Source organism: Curcuma longa, unplaced genomic scaffold, assembly GCF_044706935.1.
Source record: "Curcuma longa cultivar G26 ecotype Majalengka, Jawa Barat unplaced genomic scaffold, ITB_CL_G26_1.1 utg2798_np1212_758248_RagTag, whole genome shotgun sequence".
Lineage (NCBI taxonomy): Eukaryota > Viridiplantae > Streptophyta > Magnoliopsida > Zingiberales > Zingiberaceae > Curcuma > Curcuma longa.
This window is the reverse complement of record NW_027435600.1, coordinates 313,008-332,669: the sequence shown is the minus strand read 5'-3', so window position 1 is coordinate 332,669 and position 19,662 is coordinate 313,008. Positions and strand designations below refer to the sequence as shown.

The 19,662-nt window shown below is 33.8% G+C and overlaps 1 protein-coding gene, 1 non-coding gene and 1 pseudogene across 2 annotated transcripts; 2 read left to right on the top strand and 1 right to left on the bottom strand.

Annotated features, from left to right (window-relative positions):
• Positions 1–69: 69 nt before the first annotated feature.
• On the top strand, positions 70–142 carry TRNAK-UUU (transfer RNA lysine (anticodon UUU)). Its single transcript has one exon. It is a non-coding gene; the product is annotated as a tRNA-Lys (tRNA).
• A 1,976-nt stretch (positions 143–2,118) lies between these two features.
• On the bottom strand, positions 2,119–9,442 carry LOC141820143 (MADS-box transcription factor 29-like). The gene is made up of 10 exons (XM_074707416.1): positions 9,255–9,442; positions 8,166–8,235; positions 7,918–8,079; positions 7,763–7,804; positions 7,641–7,682; positions 7,273–7,502; positions 5,054–5,178; positions 4,831–4,962; positions 4,557–4,606; positions 2,119–2,525 (listed from the first exon to the last, which is right to left on the bottom strand). Exons 1-10 carry the CDS (start codon positions 9,440–9,442, stop codon positions 2,295–2,297), a joined length of 1,272 nt encoding a protein of 423 aa, XP_074563517.1. The 3' UTR covers positions 2,119–2,294.
• Positions 9,443–15,143: 5,701 nt separating this feature from the next.
• Positions 15,144–15,886, top strand: LOC141820245 (uncharacterized; annotated as a pseudogene).
• Positions 15,887–19,662: the final 3,776 nt, after the last annotated feature.

The following is a 19,662-nucleotide window of genomic DNA, read 5'->3' as shown; positions in this document are numbered from 1 at the left end:
AGATGGTTTGTTTTATTAATTGAGATGTAAATATAAATTATTAAAATTTATAGATAAAATGTGTCGTAAGCCGTCTTAGCTCAGCTGGTAGAGCGCGTGGCTTTTAACCACGTGGTCGTGGGTTCGATTCCCACAGACGGCGATCAGTTGTTATAGTTTTTCTCCACGCTTGACATCATTTTTAAAACCCTAATTCATGTATTTTTAGATTGACCATCGACCAATCAAATTTTTTTTATAATTTAAATATTTAATTTTAGAATTAATTAATCTTCAAAATGATGGATCTTATGAAAATTTTTCATTCCACTATCAGAGTATATTCTGATAATAGTCAAATCGAATCATCATTGAAACGTCATTGTTGTTGCACCTTAGCTTGGAGGTGCCCGAAATCAATTTATGAAACTTATCCATTAGGTTGATCACTCCATTTATGAAGGGAAAATGATATGCATGTTTTATAAAACCCGAGATAAACTGAATAGTACTCTTAGCATTGACATTAACCAATATAATTAAAAGAAGAATTTTTTTCATCATTCAAAATATATATATATATATAGAGAGTTTTCTTCTAACTTCTACAAAATATATATTCTTTCTCAATAAAGTGGTATCAGGTTAGAGATTTTTTTGAGTAATTCTTAAAAACATTTTTTTATCAGAACCAATATAAATTCCAAACTTTTTCTTATATTATTACTTCAAGTTGTTGGCATCGTCATCATTCAAAAACTAATAACACTAATACATGACTTCCTAACAATGACTACAACAATCACATATCAAATAATAATTTTTTTTAAATATTGATTCTATAACAATGTTGTTATTGTGAAATTAATCTTTATGTTAAAATTTTAAACATTACTTAACTAAGATATCATATAACATGGGCAAAACTGAGATATATATAATTAAGGATTACTTAACTCCACCTCCGAAACTAGATTTATTACCTAGTTAGTCTGTTAGTGGAGCAGTTGAAGACTAAGCGGCTAGAAAGCTACGGCCATGTTTCCCGGCGCTTCCGACGCCGGCAAGGCGACAAAGTTCCATTTAGTTTTCCAACCCACTGTCACCGGTTCCAATTCCCTCAGCACCAAGCAATCCTCGTCTATAAATCACATCCATAGCATTCTTTTCTGTTCTCACTTTTGTTTTCTTTCTGGTTCGTATCTAGATCCCAAGAATGAGTCACTACGGTCAGCCACAAGCACCTCCACAAGGTGATTCAGTTTGCATTCATTTTAACAACAAAATTTTTCTCTCGGCAGCTAGAAACTTACTCTGCTGCTGCTGTTGCAGCAGCGCCGCCGCCGCCGCCGCCACTGCCTCCGCCAGGGCAAGCTTACCCTCAGTCGTATGCACCACCTCCTCAGCCTCAGCCAGGTTATCCAGCCAAGGGTGATGCTCCAGTAGAGACGCAGAGCCGAGGGGATGGCTTCTGGAGAGGATGGTATTTATTGACTTAATTGTTCAATGAAACTCCAGTAACTCTCTTCAGCTGCTAAATGCTTATGATTAAGTCATCTTATGCCTTCTTTTCATTTCATGCTGTTTGTAGTTGTGCTGCACTCTGCTGCTGCTGCCTTCTTGATATGTGCTTCTGAGAACAGAGAGCTCTTCTCTACATCCTTTTCTGCACATTGAAGTTCTTGTTTAACTCGTGTAGCAAGAAGTTGATTTTCTCCTGTGTGTTGGGGACGATCCAACTGTATCAGGCAAATGTGATCTGTATCAGTGAATTTTAAATCTGAAAATTCAGTATTCCATGGAGTAGTACATTTCAGGCAGTTGCCAAATCCATTGACTTTGAGTGTGAAATTACAGAATTTTCAGCATGCGGGCTGTAAAGAAATTCTCTAACTTGAAAATTGAGAAATCAAAATACATTAAGAAACTCAAAAAGATTAAGCCAAAAATTGTAATAAATAGAAAATTTTACTTGCATGAATTTCTTACAAAACTAGTGAACAATTCTGAGTCATTACACACGGACATCAAAGTTGTACCATTGTTACTGCAACAATCAACATTCGTCTCGAGGTTTTGTTTCATTAGACCAAAATCTGGTAAAGCCATGCACACGTCTTCTTTATCTATTCTAAAATATGGAAAGTTGACAGTTCTACTCGACTTTTGAACAGCAATAATGAGAACAAACCTCCTCAGTACAAAATATGCATCTGCTAAAATAGATGTGCTTGGTTACAAAATAAGCAAACTTGATCTAGCTAAGAAAGCAGCAGTAGGCAATTTGAACCTTCAGAACACTCAGTTCCCTAGACCTATTCATCATGTTTAATTTTCCAGTTATGAGCTGTTCGAGGTCCAGTAGAAATGCCTTCGTAGTATTGTGGCTGTAGGTTTCCCTTATTCCATTCCTTCACAAAAGAAATGAAAATCTCTCGAGCTTTCTCAGATGTCAGGTCAGAGAAATAGATCCCTCGCTTTTCCTTCAACCAGGTTGCAAACTCGTTGCTTTTTGAAAAGTAGTCATCCTTGGAGAGCTCTTCAAACTTTACTTGCACAAGTAAAAAAAAAATTAGAAGAGAAGGGATTGTTCCTTGAATTTAGGGACATGTAAGTTATAACTCTTAGTCATGCTACTACAAAATATCAGATTCCAAATAATTATTCTGGGAAAAAGTAATCAGCAGTTCTGCTTATAAATGCCCACATTATATTTTTTATGTAATCATATGGAATTCACATTTTAGTTTAAAGATTCCAACAGATAAGGATTTCATAATCAATTCCAACAAAGAACAGAAACCTTTCATAGTCAATATGTCATACATGAACCAAATCACATGATTACCATACCAAAAATGAAGGTTCAACATAGTAAAATAATCTAGCTAAGATCCTGTTGTACCATGTTACGGCTCACATAGATGAGAGAATCCATCTGTTAGCTTGTCAGACCCACCATTGGCCCATGATGTTTAAGCCTAAGTTAATAGTAGCTGACCTAACTAACTTCATCCAACTTCATTAGTCCACAACTCATCATACGGGACAAAATTGGACTATCACAATTTCTCCTACTCAAGGTTTACATCCTTGTCACATGTCAAGCCCAACAATGGCTCTGTCATCAGATATAACACCTCACTATGTCAAAGATTAGGTATACCAATTGTCGCAATCTCCTAAGATGAGAGAACTAATCAATTAACTTGCTTGGCCTAATCATCTGCCAAAATGATCATTCGTCTAGTAGTAACATATCAAATGTACATTGTGATGTCGTAAATCAACACATTCTTCTCTGCCACTCAGCCTCAGGAACTTCAGAGACAATATGCTTCTAGCTGATAAAGTTGAGGCACAAAGCAAAAAAATATGAAATAGAAGACAAAAGATGTAAAATTACTACGATAGAGAAGGGATTTGATTAATCATAATCATATCAGAAGATTATGGGGTAGCATCATGTTGGCAAGTCACTAGCAATAGAAAATGATTGTAATTGGTGACACCCCAATCAAAAAAAAATTTTAAAAAAACTTGCTATACATTCATATACATTCATTGGGTATGGGATGGTTACAAACTAGTTGAATTATGTGACGGAGTAGGTGATAACTGGATGGTTAACCACGGCTACAGAAAATCTCTGACTACCACCTCTAGGCCAAATACTATGAAACATTAAGGATCTAGGTATTATTTAATGGTAAAATTTTGGACTAGATCATTTGACAGCAAATTAGGACCTTATATAATTGGAGATGTTCAGAAAACAGAACATCGTAATGCAACAACCTGAATGGACATATTCTTGGCAGTATCAGGACTGATGTGCTCATTTATAAACATCCTGCTTTCTACCTTGGAGATAGGCATCTACCGAATATGTAGTCTTTTGTGCTTGATACCATGAAAAACTGCTTGTTTTTTGTTTATACTGATAATTAGAGGGACTTAATCTTGACTTAAGGAAAACATGTATACTAATATGCAAGAAAGAAAGTCCTATATGATATACTGATAAAAAAATAAGGCAAAGTGCAAGAAGTGGATGCTGAATCTCAGAAAACAATAAACTAGTGAATAAAAATGCAATTCAATTTAAATAGTTTTAATGATTTAATCTTGTACAGTTAGGACAACATCGCCAGATGGCTTAATGATAGTGAATAAACTAAGAAGATCATCATAATCATTCCATATATAAACTATGTAAAAAGTTCTTGATCAATCATTTTGTGTATCAATGTCCACCTTAAGTGACATTACCTTAAATCAAACACGTGTATCATCTGTCCAATCATGCATTTCTTTGTTTTGGGGAAGTGAGACATTAACAGGAATGAGAGATAATTAAAAATTAAATGTATTGGAGTAATTTAATCGGATGGAGCAATCAACCAAAAACAATATCAAATGCAAAGAATTTGTCACCTAGAGATGAAGTTCCGAAATATCCCAAGTCATAACCACAACTTACAAAATTAAAGGTGTAGTGGATCATATGGCGAGAAAAATTGCATTGCTATAAACTAAGCAAGCAACGTAGCTATTTAAATAGAAAGGGAACTCACTGAATCTGAATCCTTTTTGCTTCTCTTATGCTTCTCCTTTGACTTCTTACCTGTCAAAAGAAGGAGAGGCAAAGTAGAAAAGAAACTCACTTACGCTTATTCCGACATAAGAATATCTACAGAGAAAAAAGGCACTAAATTTCCAGCCTCTTCAAATAACCAAATTGCTAGCACCAAACACGAAAATTTACTCAGTCATAATGGGAAATCGAAATACTTACACAAGAGAAATTTGAATATGAACCTCAATATCAATAGAAATTCAAACCCTAACCTTTCCCGTCCCCACTCCTGGAATGCTTATGGGACTTATCACGCTTCTTCTCCTTACTACTACTCTCGTCCTTCCGGATCTTCCTTTCCTGCCCGTCTCTCTTCCGATGCTTTCTGCTCCGCTCTTCCTCATCTGGATCAGAAAAAAAAAACAACCAAACCAAAATCATAGTGACAGGAAAGAAATCAACAGAAAAAACTTCAGAGATTTCTCTGGTGCCGACCTGGAGACAGCGAGCGCCTCCGATGCAGCCTACGCGACTTCTCCTCGCCGCCCGTGTCGTCCTTCACCATCTCCGACCCGTCGAAGAGGGCAGGGGTGGCAGCGGCGCGGATTTTTTTCCGACGCCTACCACCCGACCCATCTTATCGGGTTAGGAAGTAGGACTGAGGATCCGTAACAGGCATGGCATGGATCGGGTTCTGATAAGTATCCACATCCATAAATCTTACCGATAAAATAATTACATATCCAAATACATAAATAATAATAATAATAATAAATAGAACGATGAAGTGTTTAAGACATTCAAAAATTAAGATATTTTTTGAAATTGAGACATTCAATAATAATAATCCATCAGTGTTTGCACCCTTAACTTAATTTTATCGATATTTTGAAATTTATAAGAGAAAAATAACTAAGAATTTTTTTTTCTATTCTTTAACAAAAATAACTAAGTTATATATAGTCATTACAAAATAAGTCTAAAAGATTATATTCAAATAGCTATACTAAATAAATCATTATATTTTTAAGACAACTTAATTTAGTAAAAAAAATATTTCTTCGTAAAAATTTGAACTTGGACTTAATGAAAACTTTTTGACCCAAACAATTTAATTTATAGTTTCAACAGTGTCCCTAGTAAAACTAAACTTCTCTTTATTCTTAACGTTGTTATTATTGTTGCAATTTTGCATAAAATGTTTATAAATATGATTTGATTAGTTGGAGTCATAATGAGGATAGCTCTAAATGAGTTTTTTTTTAATTCTTAATATGCCACATCAAATGTATAAAAATTTATTATTCTCCAATCTATCCTCTTCAAAAATCTTATATTGGAAATGCCCTAAGTTTCCTATGAAAAATCTTTAAAGCCTAATTATTTTGATGCAATTCATTATTTACCCTTAAAGGGTTCACCAAGGTTGATGCAAACAAAGGAAAATTAAACTTATTCATTATTTACTATTTACTCATATACTTAAAGGGTTCACCTAACAAGGTTTACTTTTCCTTTATAAAAACAATTTAAACATAATAGGAGAAATTAAAATGACACAAATTAAGCTAGCGATATTACTACGTGACGATAAGCAATTTATTATTATATGTTTCTTGAAAAGATCCTCAATTTTCTATAAAAGCAAATTAGTGTTTCAAGACCTTCAGCCAAATAAGAGTATAGATCAATCCTATCTTTCATAAGAGAATATAAAATATATTTTAAGTAAAAAATTGCATTGTCATATTATTAAAGAATAAATTGATAAAGGAGAAATTAAAATGAATTATATATCAAGTGAAAATCAAATTAAAGACATATATTTACTAAAGTATTAAGTAAAATAATATTTTATCGATTAGTTGGCAAGATAAGCGTTAATTATTGACATTCACATGCTCCAACATGAGAAGAAGTGTTAAAGGAAAGATTTTTATTGCAATGATTTATTATTTTTTAATTTTTTTTAGTAATTTAAATATATTTTCTGCTTTGTATAAAATAAATTACAACTTTTAGAATTTTAGAGAATAAATTAATATAGAAATTGTATTTTTCACCTTTCAACTAGATTTTAATTATCGTACATATATATTTAATGATCTCTAAGGTGAATATACAGAAAAATATAATTTAGAAATCCACTTTTTTTTTACTATTGAATTTTTGACACCACATGCATCTCTTTTACGAGATATTTGAAAAATAATTCGCCATTCATGTAGAATAATAATCTTGATTTAACTAAGTGCACAAAAGATAATAAATCTTAAATTAATCATGCATGTGAATATACTTAAATTTGATCTAACTTTAATTATTAGATTTAAAATTAAACCAGTGCTGTCTCGTGCAGAGAAAGAGAAAGGCCAGAACACAGAGTGCAGCGTGCATGTCACAAAGTTGATATACGTTCTAACTTAAACATTACATATGTGTTTCACACTTCTCCCAAACTAACCACGCACAGAAACTAAAATTTATGACAAACTATAAGTACTTATCCACCATCGATCATTCATCACTCTCCTCCTCGATCGGCATCTGCAGGATCGATCGATCTGTTCAATAAGCCGATGCAAGAAGTCAAAACCTAGAAATCAAGTGCAATATTCTAATCATCAAACTCGACAGAGTACATATATATATATATAGAACCCTAATTATGAAAATCAAAGCATTAGTTTATAGATAGATAGATGGATAGATACCAAAGCTGGAGGCCGTGGCCTGCTTGGAAGGTGGCATCCTGCAAGTTGGGTTGGGTTGGCTGCAGCCGGAACTCGTGAATCTGCGGCGAGAGCTGCAGCAAGTTCCTCGATGTCTCCTCGGCATAGAAGTGGCCGAAGTGTTCGAGCATCGGCACATCGCCCACCTTGTGCTCCATCACTACCTCCACCTGCTGCGCTTGCTGCTCTATGGCCACCTGATGCTCTGCTATCTATATATATATGTATATATGTTTTTGTGTACCATATACGACATTAATTATTAAGTCAGCAACAGAATCAAAAATTATATGTATCGATCGATTATTATAAGTTTGAGCTGAGAAGGGAGGGTTTGCAGAATTAGTTACCATGCGGCAAAGGTGTTGATGCTCATCTTCTAAAATGTGTTCCTGCACAAACACACAGTAGTTGATCAATATATTAGAAGAACAAGTCGAGTTGATCAATATTGCTTGATTGAATTACGTACCTTTCGGCGCAGATTTTCCAGTTGTTGATTCAGCAATTGATGCTGCAAATAGAGAGAGAGTACCAGTTTCCATTACATACTTAATTACAGATGAATGAATCTATTCTAGATCTTATTCCAACAGCAATAGAAGAAACATTATCTGTTAATGCTACCTTTCTTGCTCGAACTTTGTTGACAGAGAACTCAAGCTGCTCTTCCAGTTGATTCACTTCATTCAAAGTCATGGAAGCCAAGTCTTCCCCAATGAACTGCCTCATGCTGGCTTGAAGCTTGTGGTTTTCATCTCTCATCCGGGATATCTCAAAAAACATATGCTAATACAGTGAAAATTATAAACAATTAATTTGGTATTTTCATAACCTACCAAACTAAGTGATATTTTAAATAATTAAGATGATACCTGTTGATTGTTGATCTCCTCAAAACTAGTGTTAGTGGTTCTTTGATACCTATCTATGAGTTGCCTCATGCTGCAAAAGAAAAAAAATGAATATTATTATGTATGAGTTAGAGTAAAACATTCCATTCAAATTATGGTTTATTAAAAAAAAAATCCATCCAAATTTGCTTTTATATATAAATACGTTGAAACAACTATAACTAATAGTTTGAAAGCAAGTGATAACAAATTAGCAAATCATATATACACTTGCCTATTTAAATGGCTCCTAATTAAGAGTAAATTGTCATATGATGTAGCTCATCAATCAGTTTTGTGTTTTGTAAAAATTGAAGGTTGATATAAACTTGTCTTTAATCTCTTTCTGCTGATATTATGACTTGAGTTAATTGAGCCAACATTGTTATATAATTGTGTCAAATTTCATTCTCTACAAATCACTGATTTTGTTAAGTATTCTGTTTATGGTGAAAAAAGTCTTTAGATTAATATATGACACTTATTGACTTCTTAAGTTCTTCTGGATCACATTAAATTAAACAAAAATAAAAGAAAGGTAAGAGGAATGTTAGTCTTGATCAAGCATGAGCTTGTTAATGATGATATATAACAACTTAAATTCTCATAACATTTCATTAAGAAAAGACCAAAATTTAGACATGATCAAAACTTAGCTCTAAATTAGCAGAAGGATTTAATTACAGGCCAACTGATGACAACATTTTTGGAACGCAAGGGGGAACTAAGAATATTATTGAAAAAAAAATCCTTTAACATTAATTTACAGAATTTTTTTTCCCAAACATGACTATTGAATGAAGGCCTGTATAGAACGACAAACATCTGCTCATGTAAGAGATCAGATAAAAAACCCTAATCATGCCAACTTCGCCTTTAGCTAGTTGGTGGCAATCAATGGCAAAGGCAGAAAAGTAATCATTGCGTATCAGATCACCATCTTACATAAATTCAAAGATATTGCAGATAAAGATTGCAATTAATTATGAAAAGAATTTGGGATTTTTCATTAAGATAACCAAGAAATTGTTTCATATATAATCCAAGAACAAGATAGTTATATGTCAATACCTCAAGTGTGGGCTGCAGTACTCAAACATCTTGCCTGTGCTGGAGAAGATCACAAGTCCTACCTGTGCATCACATAGTATCGCAAGCTCATTGGCCTTCTTTAGCAGCCCTCCTCGCCTCTTCGAGAAGGTAACTTGGCGGTTGGTCGGGTTCTCGATCCTCTTGATTTCTATCTTCCCGCGACCCATATTGATTGATCCACTCCTCTGAAGGAAAAAAGAAGAAGAAGAAAAAAATCAACCCATTTAAAGTTAGCCAGTCCCCCTTTTTTTATAGCATAAAGTTCCAAGTTTGAGATCATAGAAGCTGATTATAACTAAAAGATATCGATCAAATAGAGGGGAAAAAAGTGATGACCTAGAAAAACAAGCTGATCCAGGATCCGGCCTTATATTTGTAGAAGATTACTTGCTGTAATTACTGCCAGCAGAAGTAGAAAATTTGTTAGAAGCATCACAAAACAACTCTTTCTTTCTCTTGAAATAAAGTTGATAGAACAAGAATTGAGGAGGATGTAGTATTAAGGAAGAAGAAGAGAGCTGGCTTTTTGAGCCTACCTGCAACTCAGACTTGTTGAAGAATGAGAAGTAGGGAAGGAAAGGCACTAAATATATATAGCAAGGTCTTTTATTTCTACATGACTTTACTAGTTTTGATCATCAACTAAGATAACAATTCATATGTTTTCTTTCTTTTGGTAACTCTAATCCACCATGTTATGAGTTTTGGCCTTTGTATATGCACAGTAATTAACTAAGTAAAATCCTGACTCTAAGTAAAACTAATTAATTTCTTCTGCATATAGTTTAGTTGTTATTAAGTGGAGCTTGTTGTGGACTGTTAACTGCCTCTGACCTGGTGGCCCTTCCTTGTTCAGCCATTGTTTCCATTTTTTTGTAAACACATGATGCCTAGGTAATTAGGGTTTTGCCTCAAGGGGGAAAATGTGGAATGGACAGCTGAAACCTCAACCCAGATAGGAACAGGCAGAGAGTTGTAATTCTTCTTAAATATATGTGCTGCATGCACATGGTATGTGTAATGCCTTTACTTGAGCACCTTTCTTGTTTAGGGTACCCAAAGACTTTGATGTCAGAGATTTCCAGGTTTCACACCTTCCCTTCTTCAATGCCTTAGCTTTTGATCAATCCATGTTGTCCATCACAAGTTACCTAAACCATAGATCACAGTAATTATATACTTGATTAATTCAGAATTCATTTCATAGGATTCATATTGATGTTGTGCTAATTAGAAAGTGAAATTGTACAATACTTTCAAGGCGAACCAATTAAAGATCGATGTAATTGTGGTTACTGTCATATTCCCTGTATAGTGTTGCTAAGGATAACAATAATCAAAACTTAGTAAACAAAATTGGTTGTTTCAGTGGAGATATAGTGTTTGTTAATTCTTCACATTAGATAATTAATGTTCAAGTGAACATGTTATTTATAGATAAATATTTATTTGCTTCAAAACTAACTGGAGTTCATGTCGATCCTTGAATCAGCTGAATGTCTTGGAGTAGAAAAATTAAAGATGGAGAGAAAGCTTTGGTGAGAAATAAACTGTGCCCCTTTGAGCTCTCTTTTAAATTTGTTTCTTCTTTTTTTTTCTTCTTCTTCTGCTAGCAATGAAAGTATTATTATTATTATTATTATTATTTACAGAAAAGAAAGAAAAAAACAGTGTTGTAGGGGTTAGTTAAATGGCCTCATACAATTTCATTCAAGTGTGTTTTTCATGGTTATTACTAAATTCAGAAAATGAGAAACTAGGATTTTGAGAAAACTGATTGATTATATATTAATTAAGTGGCCTGCAATTTTATCTTCTCAATTTGCTCTAGATAAGCATCAGTACCATGGTACTTTGCTCATAGATTTCTGTAACCTAACCAAGAGTGGCAAAAAGTACTTCATAATTACTGGTTTTTGACAAGAAAAGAATTCAGAGTACAATTGTGTTTCTTAACAATGACAGGCAGTGGAGCATGAATTGGCGTGGAAGCCAAAAGAGGAAGGTTCATTGCCCATTTCAAGAATGTGGATGACTTGAATCACTAAGCATATTATTTGCAGCCAAACATTGATTATTGATCCACCAAAAGCTGATGGAGAGTTCCTCATATATGTATAATATATATCATATATTACGTACTTTGTGATTGAAAGATCTCCAAGCTCTGGAAAGTTAGGAAACCACACGTTTGGACATATGGCCTTAGCTTCTTTAATTTTGTCAATTTAGTAAACTTAAAAATTATATTTTCAGTACTTTTATAGCTAGGTGACTTGTTCAATCTTCCATCAACATACTTATCATCATGGCATTTTTTTTAATATGAAAAAAGAATATCCATGTATGCATATAATACACTAAACCAAAGGGTACGGTTCAAAAAGTAATAATTAATGTTGACAGGCTAATTACATATATATATTTACAACAATATAGACGTAATTGTTACTAGATATATATCAATGTGAATGATGATCGGTGGTAGAAATAAAATTTGAGCAAACACAAGTTATGAATAATATATGCTAACAGAGATGTTTTTATGTGGTTATGGATATATATATATATATATATATATATATATATATATATATATATATATATATATATATGAACAAGGAGATTGTTCTAATACAAGACATGGGCGAGGGGAGAAGGATGACACTTGGAGCAATCTCACTAACTTTGTGCATCTAATGGACTGAAGGACTAACTTGAGGTTGACTGAAGGGCAATTAAGAGAATCGACAAGGTTCAAAACCTAGAGACGTGAAAGTCATAAGAGATTATGAAGGTGATTGTAATTGAAGATTTCTTAGTACTTTAATTTGGACAACATCATTAGAGGTAATGTATTTAATTAGTTAGGTAGGGGTAGACTACCTACTAGCGTAGTTGAATCCTTCGATTGAGGGACAACATATCTTGAGTTGTTTTTTATAGCTGAGTTTGGTTCTAGGACTTCATGCAGACTTATGAAGGTGTAAGTGTTAGAATCTTACGAGCTAGAGAGGGAGGAGGATTAAATAGCTCTAATTACTTTATTTATTTTGTGCTCGTCATTTGAATACACAACAAAAACTTGAATCAAAATCGATGTCATATGTACAACTCTAAAATTTTACTTGGTTCGCCACCTACCAAATCAAGACCTAGTCATAACGACTCTAATTACTTTATCTATTTTGTGCTTGTCATTTGAATACACAACAAAAACTTGAATCAAAATCGATGTCATATGTACAACTCTAAAATTTTACTTGGTTCGCCACCTACCAATTCAAGACCTAGTCATAACGACTATTCTCACTATTATTTCCTGTTCTCATATATCTTTCAAAGACAGAGAAATCTTTTAATTACAACTTTTTCACAACCAACAAGAAAATAAAAACACAAAAGTAAATACAAAAAAGTAACAATTTTATAAGAATCTTATTTTTAATTGCGATTGGTTGCTAGCATTAGAATGTCTCTTGTTGGTCTAGAAATGCACCAACACTTCGTCCTCAAACTTCCAAAAACCGACTAATCCAAAATTATGGTTATTTGAGATTTAGGTAATTAATGTGGATTCATAAGTATAAACGGTTCAAAATTGTAAATATTGAAACACTGTACTAATCCAATAAATACTCGAAGAAACCACTAGATCGGAGTCCAGTTTTTAAATTTGACAAATTTAGGTTTATATATTAGCTTTGTCAAAAATTAAATTAATTTAAATTGTTTAAGAGTAACTAAAATAGAGAGTTCATATTTAAGATTTGGGTAGTTTAGCTTTATATAATAATTTTGACAAAACTAATACATGGACCTAAACTATTTAAGATTACAAAAAAAATGGTACAAATTTAGTAGATCCAAATAATAAAATATATCAAAGTTCATATTTGTGATTATATATATATAATAGTACGAGTTTATATATTAATTTTAGTAAATAATAATAATATATATTTACATATGAACTATATATCTTCTATGTCTAGCTCTAATAATAAGACAAGTATATAACTACTATATTAAATCAAAATAGACGTTGGTAGAAGATTTTGAAGATTAATCCGAGGGCAGAGGGCTATAATATTTTTAACTCTGCCGTTGACTCTGCTCCTCCGACATGCCACCACGTTTCAAAATAAAGCCTTAAAACGGAAAAATTCACTGCAGTCTCGAGCTTCTTCGCAGGTAGGTGAGAAAGGAAAATTAATATATTCGCGGTATCAGAAACCTTGTCGATGGATTGACGGCGTGGTGTAACAAAAGTCAAATTCTCTTTTGAATAAATTAAAAAACGGTGGGGCCGGCCTTTGACTCTCCTACCCATGTCATGCTTTTCATTTTCGAGTTCGGCCCGTAACATGTGCATGGTCGGCGGCGCCGTCTCATCCGGTTCGCCTCCATGCTGATTCCAAACACGTGAATTTTCAATAGAATCAAACACGGTCCGAGAATTGTCAAACCGGTCAATTTTATTGGATTCGGATCAAAAGTTATGTCTTAGTTTGAATAGGGATAACTAAGGACACATTCGAGTTTTATAATTTAGGATAAAAATCAAAAAATGTCTTTCAACTTTGTTATCATCAAATTAAGAGTATCTATTATTATTTTTATATTAGATAGATGATTTTTTTTGGATTCATCATAGATAAATTAAAAACATAACTCATGCATACTTAAAAATAACATTTTTATTCTAGCATTGTTATAACATGCCAAAATTAATAGGGTATGCTGACAATTAATTTATTTGATTTTAGTTAAAATTATTTTAATATTATTCAAGATTATTTAAATATTGATTAAAATTATTTTAATTTATTAAAACGGTTCTAATTTAATCAAAATATTATTATAGTAATTTTAATTAAAAATTCTTACAACTTCCAATATTTAATTAAAATTATTCAGAGTAATTTTGACCCAAATTTCTATATATTTGAGCAATTTTGACCAAAATTATTAAGTGATTTTAGCTAAAATTATTTATACTAAAATATAATAATATTAATATTAGATTTTTTTTAAAAAAAATCATTAGAATCATGTGCAAGAGCAAGAGGCACAAAAGGTGCATAAAAAATAAAATTATATTTTTATTTTGAATGGTCGATTTTGAACTATGGTGATTAGCCATGCCAGATCAGAAGAATGCAACGGGTATTAAAGAACACGTACGGCAATTAATAAAGGGTTCTTCATCGTCCTTTTCTCTTAATGAAGGATGAATCTGTCATCTTAACAATTCACACAGTCGATCTCATGATTATATGTAAAAAGTTAAATTAAAAAATTATAGTTAATTACGATACAAGAAAATATTATCTAACTTCATCAAAATTTAAACTTTTATCCTCTTTTATAATTTTATTATATCATAATCAATTCAAATTATATTAAGACGAACCCATGCTTTCTCAATCGTGGGCGAAAGGACGTTTGGTGTGTGACTGCTGAACGAATTAATTAATCGCCTCGTGCCCTTTTCTTTTTTTTTTTAAATTATTTTAAAAGAAAACTAAAATGTATGACATGATGGTGGTTTGTTTTTTATTTTTAATTCCAAGACCGGTCCAATTCCAAAAACAACACGTCACAAACGAGACGGCACCCAAATCCACGGCCTGTTTCACATGTCACGCCACCGCCGGTGCTCATCAACCACGACCTTTCCTCGAACCCTCATCCTCGCTCCATCCAGAAGGTCAAAACAACTTCCCACGTGGCATTTGTTTCAACCGTCGAGCCAATCGAATCGACGGCAGTCGTAGTGTCTCGGTCAGCCTTCGCCAGTTCCTCCCGCTGTAAATATAAAATGCAACGCCTTCTCTTCTCTCCTCCCTCTATCACGCAAGCTAGCGTAGCGATGGAGGCAGCGAGCGAGGCGTCCTCGAGTCCAGCCCAGTGGGTACCGTTCAGCGGGCGCAGCGCGGCCCTGCCTCCTGCGCTCGACGCGGCGACGGAGTCGACAGCGGTGGCGGCCGCGTCGTCTGGCGGGAGGGTGGCGCGGCCGGCGAGGCGGCGGACGAGGGCGTCGAGGAAGGCGCCGGTGACGCTGCTCAACACCGACATCACCAACTTCCGCGCGATGGTGCAGCAGTTCACCGGCTTCCCGTCCGGTCCACAGTACCGGCCGGGCTTCCACGACGCGGCGCCGGCCATCGTGATGCCTCCTCCGACGCTGCACTTCCCGCAGCCTCAGCTGTTCCGCAACTTCAGTTCTCGCATCATCATCAGCAGCAGCAGCAGCAATTTCCGAAGGCGGACGAAGTGTATCTCCAGCCCAATAATTCCGGCCCAACAACAAGTTCGGATATGGGCGACGTGTTCTTGTTCGGCCCAGGACCGGCCCAGCCCAATATCGACAGAGGCAACTTCCGGTGGTAAAGAAGTGAATTGAAAATCGTTAATGGTGGATGAGCATTTTAATTTTGCATCTTTAATTATGATTATGGAGTTAGATATTGTCTAACCTCAATTATGAGAGCAATCGATGAGGGGAGTTGGAAGCTCATCGCATATTGTAGATATGCATTAATTACTTAGTAAAGACTCTCTTATAAAAATAAGACATGATTATTAAATCATGCATGTTTGTTCGTTGGAGAAATATAGAAGCTTAATTTTATCAGGAATTAAGATATGTCTAAGTTTGTGTGCACGTCGTTGCCGTTGCATCATGTGCGGGGGCGAGTTGATAAATGATCAATGAGGACTCATGTTGCTGACGAGTCCTTCAGACTGAGCTATTGACAAATAATGAGTTCATCATTTGACTAGAGCATAGTTTGAACAATAGCGACAAGGCCAATGACAATTTTATTGTAATATTTATTGTGGCCGTATTTATATATTGTCATGGCGAGATTCAAAGAAATTCTCAAAATCAATTTCATGAGATGGCAATAAAATATGTCAAGTTCTTATCGAGGCATGTTTCTGTCATATTTAAGGTATAAAATATTTTCCTCAAATAATAAAGTGAAATTCACACATCACATATATAAACATCATTCATTCGAACAATTAATAAAGTTGGATGTCACGTCAAAAGTCATATGTTTGATACCGTCAATCCTAAATTAATCGATGTAAACTAACAATCCTAAATGGGATAAATATTTTAAAAGTCAATTAAATTTTGAGTGGACATAGGTTTGATAACAATTGAAATAGAAAGCTTAACTGTTTCATATTTCCCATTACAAAGCGAGTGGTTGTGGGCAGACTCAAGCTAGCCACTCATCCTGCTATCAGAGGAGAGAAAGGCTGCGGAATGGGCAGGCATGAGGGATCCAAGAAGGAGGCTTCAATTCCTTGTCCTTTTTCGTCGTAGTCTCTAGAAGAACAGGACGATGCTGCTTCATCATGTAACTTATTAATTGTATAGTTTTTGTATCTTTTCCATGATGTCAATTTGAAGATGTCTTTTTTCACCCACTTGGACTCCTCTACTTCCTTTGCCAAGTAAACTTAGATCGTCCTCCGATGTGCTCTCGGTGGCTTGCAAATCAAAATGCGTTATTGGAGGGTCAACGTTGTCGGCGCAGCCCCTCTAATGGTCAAGTCAATATTGGACTATGAGATGAAACTCACAGAAACGTGAGAAATATTTATAAGATAGATTGTTGGTGGAGAAGAGTTATTATTGGTGCAATTAATCTCAGGTCAAGGTTAACCAAGTTGGTCAAACTTGAGTTGACTAAAGTTGGATTTTGATGTTTAATTAATATGTTAATTAGTTTGATATCAAGTAGTTCAAGGTTAATTAGATACTTGACAGTAGAGGAAAATTTAAATGGATTAAGGTTGATCGGACACTTGGTGATCAGAAGTCCAACGGAAAATTAACAAGAGGAAAGTCCAAGTGGGTCATAGTCGATCGGACACTGATGATTGAAAATCCAATAGGAAATTAACAAAAAAAAAATCGAAATAGATCATGAAGGACTGAACACTTGGAATGAATGAGAAAGTCCTGACAAATCAAGGTCGATCGGATACTAGACGATAACAAAGTCCTGGTAGGCTAAAGTAACTAGATACTAGGCAACGATAAAGTCCCAGTAGATCAAGGTTGGGGCAATGAAAAATCTCAACAGATTAAGGGCGACTAGATATTGAGCAAAGGAAATATTGATTGGTTGAGGTCAACCGAATACTAAGCAAAACGCGAATTCAACCTTGAAAAGGCTGAAATCAAGGTTAGCAATCAATTGACAAATCTTAAACTTGAAATTCTAAGTTTGCTACTTGAGGTGCAATCGATTCGTAGCTTATCTAGCCATGAACAGAATATTTTGAAATCGATTGGAAAAAGGTGCCCAGTGAACAGGATGCTTTCGAATCGATTCGTCTAAAGCAATTGATTGGTAAAGCAAAAAATAGCCGTTCTACATATTTAAAAGGCCAGATCTGACGTGACAATTGATTTATGAATAAGATCGATCGATTGGTAGGTGGAAATCAACCCGATTGTAACTTTAGAAAAAGGGATTTCGTGATAATTAGAAGGGGTCGATTCTTGGAGATTTGAGGATAAAGTATTGATGCATTTTTAAACCAACAAGAAGTAATTTCAAATAATAAGAAAATGCTTAAGGCAAGATATACAAAGTAGTTTACTTTAATTATATTTATATTTATATTTATTATCTTGTTATATTTGTTATAAAAACCGTTTGTAAGTGGCTTCTCCGTAGTCCGCCCCATCCTTAAGGAAATGGATACAGAATAAATCTCAGAGTTATATATATGACGTCAAACTTGATTCAAATATTCCACTGTGAATTCTCAAGCTTGAACTATTCTACATATGCAATAATAGATTTATGATATTCTTCTTTATTTATATGGATGATAATTTAATAATTAGCTGTGATGAAAGCATTCCAACTTTACTTTATTTTCTTAATCACGAATTTTTTATTCTCCTCTTTATAAGTAACTTTTCTCTGCACCTTCATCCTTTTTTGTCATAATTGGTCCTTAGATCTACTAAAACATTATTAAAACCTTACAATATATCACAATCACACAATCTAATATTGCGTTTGTCGTAAACTATATTTGTTAGTTTATGCAGGCTCCCACTAAAAAATGAAAATGTATGGAAAGGATTTTTTTGATACTTCAAAGATACTATTTTACATGATGTTCTTCTAATATTATTAGTCTTAGTCATCTCAAGAATTGCATATACAGATGGGGTCAACTCTCTTGATGGCAAATACTTTATTAATAGATATGTAATGTTTCTTGGACAAAAGATTATTTCATGGAACTTTAAGAAGCAATCTACTATATCATTATATCTCCCTATTAATATTACACTTAAATTTTGATGTGGCAATATTAGAGCAACATATTTACAATAATATAATTTAATTTTTTATGCTGCATAAAATATATGGAGATTAATTTTCATATTATTCGAGAATACGTGGCTCAACAATTACTAGTGTCTTATATCTCGATAAATGATTTGCTTGTTGATATCTTCATGAGTTGTTATTGAGATAAAAGTTGTTAATAGTCTAGCAATCACAGTCAAGGATTATTTCATTTTATTTAAAGTTATCCATGTTGCTAATTTTTATAATTTATTAAAAAAATTTAAAACAAAAGTTATGTAGCATTTTAGAAAATAATATTAGATTTTTCATTAGGCTAATATATTAAAATTTTATTAAAAATAATTTTTTGTTTTACAAAGAATAAGTAACGCTGTCAATTTATATAAAAGAAATTAGAATCTATCAAACAAGTTTTGAGATAACTGAGTCGTACGTTACATCGCAAAGATAAATGAAAACTATTTAAGATTATTTGTGACTTTAAACTATTATCTATAGTAAGAACAAATAAACTTTTCAATTAATATATTTGAAAAGCTATAATATAGTCTTTTAATAAGTTAATTAAGTTTATCTTAATTATAACAGAATCTTTAATCCATCATCATCAGAAGACTGCGGCAGAAAATTAATATGGATCGGTGCCATGGTAAGATGTTAATTAACTCTGTCGCTGTTGGTCTTCCTCAATGCACATGCATGAACGTCGAGTTATTTTGGAATTGAGTCGAGTGAGACAGACCGTGCATGGTGGCTTAACTGAAAGCAAGTACAAAATGGAGGTCGAGAGGTTGGCAGGTTCTTTAGGGTTCGATCGTCGAACAGGCTGTCGGCAGGATGGCAGTTTGGAAGTTTCCCAGCACTTAATTGGAATATAATGTGCTCAGAATCATAGGGCCATTCCACAGTTGGGACGTACACTTCTTATCCAAACGACTGACACGCAGGCCGGAAATCTCATATATGTATATACACTAATATATATTTATTAATCGATCTTATGTCTCCATTGAAATCTCAGA

Bases quoted from the DNA above. Each gene is read 5' to 3' on its own strand.
- LOC141820143 (XM_074707416.1), bottom strand. From the start codon at position 9,442: ATGGGTCGCGGGAAGATAGAAATCAAGAGGATCGAGAACCCGACCAAC. The intron at 7,805-7,917 runs GTAGCATTAACA...CTCTATTTGCAG, and splicing joins ACAAAGTTCGAGCAAGAAAG to CATCAATTGCTGAATCAACA. The intron at 7,683-7,762 runs GTACGTAATTCA...GTGTTTGTGCAG, and splicing joins TGGAAAATCTGCGCCGAAAG to GAACACATTTTAGAAGATGA.